The following is a 12463-nucleotide window of genomic DNA, read 5'->3' as shown; positions in this document are numbered from 1 at the left end:
GTACCTACAATTGTACTATGAATGTGTTAAAAATAAATACATGCTAGTATGTGTTTCGCTTTTGAAAATAAATAACACGAGAAATGAAATAGTTATTATTTCTCTCAGATTTTAAATTCATTTTAATGTCAACAACTATTTATGTAAGCAGTACACATCACACAAACATTCACCTTAATCGACAGAATATATTTTAATAAAGTTGTAAATTAAAACTTATTAAATTTAAAACATGCCGCGTGGTCAAAAACAGTAAAACAAAATTTATAACATAGTTATTAAATTTAATACATGCCGCGTGGTGAAAACGGCAACACAAATTTTATAACATAGTTATTTAATTTAATACATGCCGCGTGGTAAAAACGGCAATAAAAACTTATAACATAATTATTAAATTTAATACATGCCGCGTGGTGAAAACAGTAATAAAAATTCATAACATAATTATTAAATTTAATAAAAAAAAAAAATTTAATACGCTTGGTGAAAACGGTAAGAAAAATTTATATCATAATTATTTAATTTAATACATGCCGCGTGATGAAATATATTATAATTGCATTAGGGGTATGACACTCGAATAAGTGACTCGTACATTTGTATATTGGATACGCCCTATTTATGACACCTACTGATTGATCTTATATATTACGGTAATTAATAATAGACCCTAATGGATTAACACATCTGTAAGTACCAATTAAAGGTAAAGTGTGATAAACGTTATAATTGTATACAACAACGGCTTATGTTTGCACATGTGGTGCGCTATTTATAACATAAATATTGATTGATGTTGATAATTTCACTAATGCTAACAGAGTGAGCATGTCTTTAATTACTATTTAAAGGTAAAGTGTGACAATCGTTATTATTGAAGACAATATCAAGTATGGACATTGTCGTACCATATTCGATGAAAAATGCCTGCGCCTCCGTGTTTATTTTGTTTAAGGAGAATTTACTCCAACTCAAGAGCGGTCACTTGTGACTAGTGCCAACGTTGGCATCATATCCGATGTGGAAACACCGGGATATCGGAAGAGGTATATGACGAAGCGGTTCGTAATCAGGATGAACTGCGTTTCGTATGTATGAGGTGTCGTCACTACGACACCTCTGATGATGACATGGATGTAGATGAAGTCGTCCACGTACTGCGGATGCCCGATGCACTGACAGACATTGAAGCAACTCAGGCTGCTCTGTTGTTGCACGAAGAGTCCGGAAGTGGAGATACTATGGACGCAGTTGGAGCAGATCACTCAACGTCAATGTTTGACGTTAGTCGCCCAGAGCGTTCCATGGAGTCAGAAGCAGAAGAGACGTAAGTTGACCGATTAAAAACTAATAACGTTAATAACACAACAATATTCCTATATTTTATATCATATTATAGCAAGTGTTTAATAATAATAATTACATTCCTATAATAATATAAAATGATACATCAAACAAATATTTGTTGTTCTATACAAATAATAATAACACTCCTATATGTTTTACTTCTTTTTATAACAATAATAACATTTATTCAGCTACAAAGCGTATACAAACTCGCACATTATACATGAATTTTTCAAATTATAGTATATATCGCATACGTATTTGTTATTTGATTAAATTAATTGGGTATTACTTATATTAATTAATGTGAAGTAATCAACAATGATTTCCTTCAGTGACCACAACGATGAAACCGTCCACGATGTCGTACTAGATGGTACACCTACGTACACCGTGGTGGATGGTGGTTCCAAGAAAGGTTCGCGGAAGCTAGTATCCAGTGAAGGCTATGCGTTTGTGGTGAAGAGAACCCTGGTATCTGGTGTGACGGAGTGGCGATGTAGCGTCCGAGGAAAGGGAGCTGGTTGTACGGCGGTCATCAGCAAACTGGGGATGCCTTTGTAAAAGGAGCGCGGGGACACAGTCACACAGCAAATCCCGGCCTTCTCACTTCTGTTCAGAACGCGAAAGAGGTATTTATAGTCGAAAGTATACAGGACTTTTCCGGACTGTCATTTTTAATAAATTCCACTTATTCGCTTTGAATTACAGAATTAAATGAAATGTTCAATCATGTTTAATAGTTGCTAGTATGTGTTTCGGTTTTAATTACAGATCAAAGCGGCAGCTCGAGGTGACGTGTTCGAGATTGCACCCGTCATTGTCCGTTGGGTGTTGGAAACAAACGACCCAAACCTACCACCTGGTGCTCGAATCAGTGAGCAGAATCTGTGTAAACTCGCCAACAGGTGTCGCAAGAACATGCGACCAACAGACCCAGTATCGACAGAATTTGAGGTAAATAAATCCCCATCTGTGCATAAAAGTTTAGTTAAAACCTATTTATTTGAGCTCGATTGCATCATCTCGAGTCCTATGAATCGCGTCTTTAAGTGGCAACTTAATAACAACTAAATGACGTTCAATATATCACAAATTCCATATTTTGTTGATTTTTTACAGTTGGTATATAGTGGGTAATGTACAATAGCTCAACGATCACTTCTACAGGGGAATGGTCACGGTAAAGGACCGCAGGCATGTGATTCTGGCGACGGACAAGCAGTTGGAGCTGCTGGCAAAAGCTAAGACCTGGTACTTGGACGGAACCTTCAAAATCGTGAAGGCGCCGATAACGCAGCTGTTCTCAATACATGCATTCGTGAAGTTTGAAGATGTAGTAAAGCAGCTGCCACTGTGCATCGTTCTGATGAGTGGTAGAAAACGAAGAGATTATAAATAGGTAAATATTGTATCACGCATTTGATAACTAATGCTATTTTCAGTATGGTTTATTTTCAGTTATTATTGATATTATTATTACCATCTTTTCAGGCGTTGCAGAAAGTTAAATAAGAATGTAGTCTATTGGTTTTGCAATAGGATGGTTATACGTGTGTGTTTCTAAAAACAAAATATTACGCGATATGTTATATGAGCACAGGAATACAAAGAGTTACTTAGATAGATACATACAGCAATAAACATTCAAATATAAAAACTATTGTTAGGAAAGCATATTTTTATGTTAACATTCGATCAAAAAGGAACTAAGAATGAATGCCTAAAATAATCTTAGATAATTTCGCTTTTGCAAATTTAAGATTACTTAGCATTATTGAAATTTACAGCTAAAAGTCGCCGACCCCATCGTTTTCTTATATCCATGTAAGATTATAGTATGGGGTTAAGTGAGATCAACACATAGGTTTTTCATACAATATAGATACAAAATAAAGTTTTAGAATTTATTGCGATATAACATTATTACGTACTTATAATGTATTCATAGCTATTGGACGGTGTGTAAAGTATGCAATAGGAGTAATATGGCCACAAACTGTTGTATTCAAAAACGTTATTATTTGTTATACACTGTAAAGCCCGAAATGATGATAAGTCATTGAATCTTGTAATGCAGCCATTTTCTAACGGTGATATTCACAACACGTTACAATGTAAATCGGACAATCTATTGAATAAAATTAATGATGCATGACATGCTCCCGAGGTTGATGCGATTATCTTTATCTTATTCTTTATCTTTATAGCATCACAGTTGCTTTTTTGTCTATTATATATATTAGTGTGTGCTATAAGTATGTTTATAAGCGGTGATATGTGTGCAGGCCTTTTTAATTGAAATTATGGCAATATTTTGTTTATAGTATGTAAAAAAAGATGTCTCTGTCTTGTATGAATAACAGTAGGACGAATTGTGTACACATTATGTGTTTAAAAATAAGGTTCTAGTGTATTGGTTTTTGCAATAGGATGGTTATACGTGTGTGCTTTTAAAAACAAAATATTACGCAATATGTTATATGAGCACAGGAATACAAAGAGTTACTTAGATAGACACATTCAGAAATAAACATTTAAATATAAAATATATTGTTTAGAAAGCATATTTTTATGTTAACATTCGATCAAAAAGGAACTAAGAATGAATGCCTAAAATAATCTTAGAAAATTTCGCTTTCGCAAATCTAAGATTACTTAGCATTATTGAAATTTACAGCTTAAAGTCGCCGACCCCATCGTTTTTCTTATATCCATGTAAGATTATAGTATGGGGTTAAGTGAGATCAACACATAGGTTTTTCATACAATATAGATACAAAATAAAGTTTTAGAATTTATTGCGATACAACATTATTACGTACTTATAATGTATTCATAGCTATTGGACGGCGTGTAAAGTATGCAATATGAGTAATATGGTTACAAACTGTTATATTCAAACACGTTTTAACATTTAATATATTGCCCTTAACTTCATCAAGGTACACAACAATAATTGTTAAAAAAAATTTATGCAAAATTAAGCTCTGTAATTTCGTTTTCGCATGTTTAAAAGTGACTTTGCGAGATGGAATTTAAAAGCACAAATAATAGACCCAAATGATTATTTCTACATATAGTATGAGGTTTAAGTAATGTAGGAGGTTTAATTAATAAGGACGATTTTAGTAAAAAAAAAATGAAACGTAGATAATATTAACACATTTACTTTTTAAACAATTAAAGAAAACATTGTTGCATCTTTCATACAACTGCTGTTAATGTCTGTGAATGTATGTGTACATATGTTTTTTAAGATGTATTTGTATGCGTGTCTATATGCATATGTGTTTCCCCTTATATATTGTATGATACTGTAGTAAGAGACGACGTCTCTTTTAAATGCTTCAGAAATGCAATACAACAACACTTTTAACACATATTACAAAGTGTTTTTTTTGGCGGTCTATCTGTCTAAGAACAATTGTAAATTTTTGTTTTTACAATAATGAATTTTTTGTTGTTGGAGAACTTTGTATCCCTCCAAATTTTTTATAATAAGTTATATTTTCCTTTATTTACATAACGAATGTAAATACGTGCGTTTTTGTCAAACCCTATGTAAATAATATTTTGACTTATATGAATTTCTGTTAACGTCAAATTGCTGTTGTGAGTACATCTCAAATAACTTTGACACTTCACCTTTTTTTTCTACATACAAAATGCAAAACTTTATTATTTACAATTCTTACAAAAATGCATACGGGTCTACATATAATTCATCTACTTCATGTAAGAAAGCATATTTAAAACTAAAAATCAGGATATTGTATCGCGAACACAATGATAAATATAATGAGAACATAGTCCAATTATTTCACTGGAAAACATGACGAGTCTTAATATGTGCACCTTTAATGTCAAGGGTCTTAATTGTAAAAATAAACGTGAACAAGTTATAACTTATATAAAATCAAAATCAATTGACATAGCACTGCTGCAAGAAATTCATTATGATAACAAACTCGATAATTCGGCCTGCGGCAAAGATTGGGCAGGGGATACGTTTTTAAGTGGCCAAAGTACCAACAGTTTAGGAGTAGGAATTTTGATAAATAGAAAAAGTGAAATACAATTTATAGAACATAATGAAATTATAGTAGGAAGACTTCAGGTGTTAAAACTATTGGTCAACAATAACAAAATAGCTATAATAAACATTTATGCACCAAATAATGATGACATTACGTTTTTTAATACACTTGAAAATACTATTGCTGACCTAGATGAATTCTTGCCGATAGTGGGTGGTGACTTCAATGCCGTGCAAAACTTTTTAAAAGACAAATTAAATGGTAGAAATGACACCAATAAAAAGTGTTCTGATAAAATTAATGATATAAAGGAAATACACGATTTAGTGGATATTTACAGAAATTTTAACACAAATGCAAAGGAATATACATGGCATTCGAATTCAGACCCGCCAATATTTCGCAGACTCGATTATTTTCTGTTAGCATCTTCACTGGTTAGTAATGCGAAAAAATGCACTACCAATCCTGGCTTCAAATCGGATCACTCAATTGTTTTACTCAGCATTCTTTTTGATACGCTAACACGAGGCCCAGGTTATTTTAAGCTAAATAGCTCACTTCTATTTGATCAAGATTATAAAACTTCAATTAAAAATTCAATAAAAGAGGTAGTTGATTTTAATAAAGAAACGACTCCTAATATTTTATGGGAATTAATTAAGGGTAGGATAAGGGATGAGAGCATAAAATACTCAACATATAAAAAGAAACTTAGTTTAAAAAAAGAATCAGAAATCGAAGCAAAATTACATAATATTGAAGAACAATTAAAAAAGAACCCTAATGACGTAATATTACAACAAACATATCAAACAGAAAAAGATAATTTTAATGCTATAAATGAAGAGAAAATCAAAGGCATTCTAATAAGGGCAAAAGCAGACTGGATTGAGGGAGCCGAGAAAAATACTAAATATTTCTCCAATTTAGAATCAAAAAGATCGGAACAAAAAGTACTTAAACAGCTTAAAATTAATGATGAAATAGAACATGATCATGCAAAAATTTTAGAACACGTTAAGCAATATTTCGCCTCACTCTATAAAATAGACGTAACTCTGGATCAAGAAAACAGTGACCCATTTTTTCAAGATCTTACGAAATTATCAAACGAAGATAGAGAACAATACCCCGACCATTTATCCGAAAACGAATGCTTCCAGGCACTAAAAGACATGAAAAATAACAAAAGCCCAGGCTCAGATGGACTAACAACAGAATTTTATAAACTCTTTTGGACTGACATAAAAAAATACTTAATCAGCTCGATAAATTATTCTTTTGATACCGGACATTTAACTGAACTACAAACACAAGGGCTTATTTCACTTTTGCCAAAAAAAGATAAAGATATTCTATCTATCAATAATTGGCGACCAGTCTCTTTGTTAAACGTTGACTATAAAATTGCAAGTAAATCTATAGCTAATAGAATTAAACCTTTTCTTCAAACACTTATTAACTCAGATCAAACAGGATTCATAAAAGGGAGATATATTGGAGAAAACATAATAATTTTGAATGAAGTAATTGATAAAGTGAACGATTTAAATGAAACAGGATTGATATTTTTCTCCGATTTTCAGAAAGCTTTTGATAGCTTAGACCATAATTTTATGTACAAATGTTTAGATGGCATGGGCTTTAGCCAGTCTTTAATACAGTGGGTGAAACTGTTTTATAATAATGCAAAATCTTGTGTAATTAATAATGGATATTTCTCTGAATTCTTCGACATAAAAAAGGGAGTACGGCAAGGTTGTCCCCTCTCACCTTATCTTTTTATCATATGCATTGAATTACTAGCTAACTATATACGACATAATACAAATATAAAAGGAATTCACATTGGTAACATCGAACTCAAACAAACATTATTCGCAGATGATGCCTGTTTTCTTCTCGATGGCAGTCAAAGGTCATTTGAATTTTTAATTATTACCCTTGACAAATTCTCCGCTATATCCGGCTTAAAATTAAATAACAATAAATGCTCTGTAATGAAATTAGGTGCACTTATAAACAAAAATGTAAAATTTTGTCCACATAAAAAATTTGATTGGAACTGTGAAAGCGCGACCACACTGGGAATAACAATATACAATAATACTTATTTAACGGCTGAACACAATATATGTAATAAAATTCAAGAATTTGAAAACTGTTTACATAAATGGAGAAAGTGGAATCTTTCACTGATAGGAAAAATCACAGTAATCAAAACTTTTGCATTACCAAAACTAATATATCCATTTACAGTTTTAGAAAGACCAGACGAAAATAAAATGAAAACCTTAAAAACAAATATGTTCACATTTTTGTGGAATGATAAACCCGACAGGATAAAACGTGATCAAATTATACAGGAATATGAAAATGGCGGTTTGAAAATGATTGATATAGATAGCTTTGTGGATGGTCTCAAATCTACTTGGATTAAACGATTTATACATCAACCTGAATCAAAAATAACCAAATTATACAGTATTTTTCTAGAAAATTATGGTAATTACTTTATTTTAAAGAATCGCATCAAACCTGACGATATAAACACACTAAACATTCGTTAAGTATTTTTTAAGGACATATTAAAGGTCTGGAATAAGGTTAACGCACAAAATAAAATTGCACAAATCGGAAAAGAAATTATTTGGAATAATTCATTTATAAAAAATTCAAACGGTTTATTTTTCTATAAAGAATGGCATATTAAAGGAATCAACCATATAGAACAAATATACGACTATGGAACAAGGCAATTTTATAGTTTTGAGCAATTACAAAACTTGTACGGGTTAAGTACCAGAGATTTTCTAAAATACTTTAGTCTTATAAAAAGTGTGCCACTAGAATGGAAAGAAAAGCTGAAATCTGAAAACATTAGTAATGAACCGCAAGAATATTTTCTCTCATCAATTTCAGAGTCAACTAAAATCTGTAAATTAGTATATCAAAAACTCGTACTGTCAAAGCAGATCAATCCAATTAAGGCAATTGCTAAATGGGAACTATATTTTAACAAAGAAATGCAAACGAATAAATTGTTTATTCAACCATTTAGACTGACACATGATACCAAGCTAAGATCATTCCAGTATAAATATATTATGCAAATTATTCCAAACAATAGCTATCTATTGTTATGTGGTTTAACACAATCCAATATTTGTGATTTTTGTAGTATGTCAGTAGATTCGAATGTGCATATGTTTTGGGAATGTCCTGTAATTCAACATTTTTGGAACGGTGTTAAAGTGTATATCGAACAAACAGCGAACTTGCCGTTTATTTCATATTTTGATTATGAACATATAAGCTTCTGTAACGTTTCAACAGGTCATTCGAACATGTCACAGATTGTTAATTTTATCACATTGTTGGCAAAATTTTATATTTTTAGAAGTAAGTGCCAGAACAATATACCCAATATTAATCATTTTATAACATTTCTTCAGAATAGACTCAAAATTGAGGAGATAATTGCTTTCAATAAAAATCAAATAGAAACTTTTAGAACAACTTGGAATAGTTTTTTAAGATAATTCATTTAAAATTGTAGTCTGAATATGCATCTTTATGCTTCGATATATTTTGTCGAACTGTATTAAATTATTTTTTGCTACAGTCTCATGTAAGACTCTCGACAGATGTTTGTAGTATTGTTTTTTCTTTGTATTTTTTTTCTGTTATAACTCCATGCGTGTATTGTGTATTGATGAATAAATATATATATTAAAAAAAAAAAAAAAAAAAAAAAGAAAGTTAAATCGCGTCACATATTTGATAACTAATGCTATTTTCAGTTATTATTGGTAGTTTTATTATTATTATCTTTTCAGCTGTTGCAGAAAGTAAACTCGCGTCACATATTTGATAACTAATGCTATTTTCAGTTATTATTGATAGTTTTATTATTATTATTATCTTTTCAGCTATTGAAGAAAGTAAACTGGCGTCACATATTTGATAACTAATGCTATTTTCAGTATGGTTTATTTTCAGTTAGTATTGTTTGTTCATTAATCTTTCAGGTGTTGCAGAAAGTGAACACTCTATTCAGTGAACGGAAAGTAACAACGTTCGTTGTTGACTTTGAGGCCGGTCTATGGCAGGCTCTGCGCCATGTGTACACGGACCCCGATATCAAGGGCTGTGCCTTTCACTTCGGCCAGGCATTGTGGCGGAAGTGCCAGGAGATTGGTCTTAGTACGGCGTACGAGAGTAGAGATCGCGTGTTTAAGTTGCTACGGAAGTGCTTCGCGCTCCCTCTTCTGCCACCAGCCGACATTCGTCCCGCGTTCGTAAAAATCAAGAAGAAAGGCCAAAGTGAACAACTAGCCCCCTTCTTCGCCTATATTGAAAACACGTGGCTGACGAGTGACGAACAACATATGGGCAGTTGAAAACTGGTCGGTGTACGGAAGTTCCGTGAGGACGAAAAAAGATGTCGAAGGCTGGCACAACCGCCTTAACGGGAGGGCGAAGAAAGCAAATCTCGCGTTCTGCCTGCTAATCACCCTGCTGTTTGACGAAGCGAATGAAGTACCTATGCAGTGCAAACACATCAAGGAAAAGAAATTGCAGCGGCATCAGAGTCGGCAAACACGTGCCACACAAGGGCGTTTGTGCGCGGCTTGGGACCGGTACGGGAAAAAATAAATTAGTACGAGTGAGCTTCTGAATGAGTGCTGTAGACTGTATGGACCTGTGTAAATGTGTACGTGTGTTTTTTTGTTTGCTAGTGTAAACGATTGAGTGAAAATGTATATATCTGTTTGTTTGATTGTATATAAAATATATTTGTTTGATTGTATGTATGTAATACAACTTTGTTTTTGTACATTCGGTTGCTCACATTTCACAAAATTGCTATAAATGTTTTTTTTGTTGTACATATATATGTATTTGTTTAGAAGTGTTCTATATATATTTGCCTGAAATTGTTTTTTTATTAGTTGTACATATATTAGTATTTGTTGTGTATTTTGGATGTCGATATTATATTAACAAACAATAAAGGAATTTACTAGGGTATCCATAGTTGTGTCCTTACACGATGAAATAATATAAAATATACTTGAATGAAAATGAAATACTATAATTTTAATATGTTCTTAAATTTATTCATACAATATTTAAAGGAACACTAAAGAAATATTAATTAAGATATGGTCCGTATGCTTTGCAAATCGGGGCGCTACAATGGGAGATTATGAGGGGACATAACTTATCTCACCTAGTTAAGAAAATGCAACTGTAAATGCGTCAGCGTTGCAACGTTATAGCATGTGCGAAAACGTATCTTTGGATGTTGTGGAGCGGTACAAAAATCTAAGTGAGAAATTATACGTATTTTCCAAAATAAGGTGATTCATTCGACCAAAACAATTATCGGGTATAACATTAGTGAGCTGTTGGGCCAAATTGTTGACAGTCGTAATAAACGAGCAGCTTAAAAAGTGGGCTCCTGTGAACGATACGCTCACAGACGCTCAGTTCGAATTCAAATCAAACTATAGCACGGTGAATGCTATTTTTGTACTGAAGTCTTTTATAGAAACTATACTGTTGCTATATTGACCCAATGAAATGCTATGCTTTAATATATCGAAGCGGACTATAGTACAAGCTTATTAAGAGCGGAATTAACGTTAGATTGTATAACAGTATTCGGTCGATGTGTGACAAAGTGAAATAATGCAAAGTTGGATTATTGCAAGGGGAAACAATCTCGCCTATATTATTGTCCCTTTTTTGCTAGTCAAATCGAACTCTTTTTGAGTAATAACAATGAATACACAATAACGGTAAACCAAATTTCTATGTATTCATTATTGTTTGCATATGATGCTGTATTTTTTTCCGAAACACCAAAAGGATTTCAAAAATCTTTAGATTATCTATTCGAATATTGTGATCGATGGAAGTTGAATGTCAATGTAGAAAAAAGTATTTATATATAACAAAAAGGTGGTAATAATTAATAAAACGTGTTTTTTTTTTCAAAAATATTTTTATAAAAAGGAGCCAAAAGATATGATATAATCATTTAACTATCTCGGTATTGTACTTTCAAGTGTGGGTCTTTGATACAAACTATTCGAACTTTATCAGATAAAGCCTTCAGGCTATAGAGTCGCTTTTTTCAATACTCAAAGACATACATGCTCCTGCTAAAAAAATGTTGAATTTTTATTTGTTCGTATTTTCTTCAAAACTGTGTTATGCGTGTGAAGTTTTTTTTTTTAAATGCTGAGGATATTGAAAAAGATCATAGAAGATTTTTGAAACCAATACTTGGTGTTAAAATGAGTAGTCCTAATGCAGCAGTAGAATGGGAACAAGGGCGATACCTGCTGTATGTCAATAGCTATGTACGAATTATTAAATATTTAATAAAAAAGTATTCTGTTAAAAAAAAACTAATTATATATTATGAAGTACACTATGTAATATGAGAAACGGTGCTGAAAATATAATTGGATGTAAACATTGAGTAACCAAAAAAAAACGGGACTTGCTTCAAAATACTGGTTTTGTAGATGTTTAGATGTATTCAGAGTCAGTAAATTTAGATGTATTTATTCCTAAATTGAATAATAGACTTATTGATGTATACATATGTTTGTGGTGAAATGATTTACATGTAAAAAGTTAATTGACCTTATACAAAGATTTGAATTCGAATTGGGGATTCTTATTACCTTAACATAATCAAAAACTTTAATTTAGGAAAAAACATTTAAAAGTAATGACTTTCGTCCCGAATGTTACAAATTGAATTTGGGAGACATAAATATATTCATAAAAACGAACCTAATTGTAGTAAAGGTAGCTCAATTGATATCGAAGAGGAGAATCATGTTGTTATTGCATGTCCTATTTATACCAATATTAGAAAACTGTATATTCTATTAATTCTATTAAAACCGACCTAGTGTGCACAAATTTAACATTTTGGACATGTTCAAGTCATATGAATAAACTTTCGTCTGTTTTGTTCTGTCAGATATTAAATTACAATATTGTTTTCATTGAACTTGAAAGATCTGAATATGCATCGCGCCTTC

At 31.9% G+C, this 12463-nt stretch overlaps 1 protein-coding gene across 1 annotated transcript; it reads left to right on the top strand.

Annotated features, from left to right (window-relative positions):
* Window positions 1–464: 464 nt before the first annotated feature.
* LOC127845886 (uncharacterized) lies at window positions 465–10413 on the top strand. The gene is made up of 5 exons (XM_052377062.1): window positions 465–1330; window positions 1686–1982; window positions 2125–2307; window positions 2473–2746; window positions 9425–10413. Exons 4-5 carry the CDS (start codon window positions 2525–2527, stop codon window positions 9794–9796), a joined length of 594 nt encoding a protein of 197 aa, XP_052233022.1. The 5' UTR covers window positions 465–1330; window positions 1686–1982; window positions 2125–2307; window positions 2473–2524; the 3' UTR covers window positions 9797–10413.
* The last annotated feature ends 2050 nt before the right edge of the window (window positions 10414–12463 follow it).

This window comes from Dreissena polymorpha, chromosome 9 (assembly GCF_020536995.1).
Source record: "Dreissena polymorpha isolate Duluth1 chromosome 9, UMN_Dpol_1.0, whole genome shotgun sequence".
NCBI classification, from domain to species: domain Eukaryota; kingdom Metazoa; phylum Mollusca; class Bivalvia; order Myida; family Dreissenidae; genus Dreissena; species Dreissena polymorpha.
Note: the sequence above shows the minus strand (reverse complement) of the source record. Positions and strands in the feature narration are given on the sequence as shown.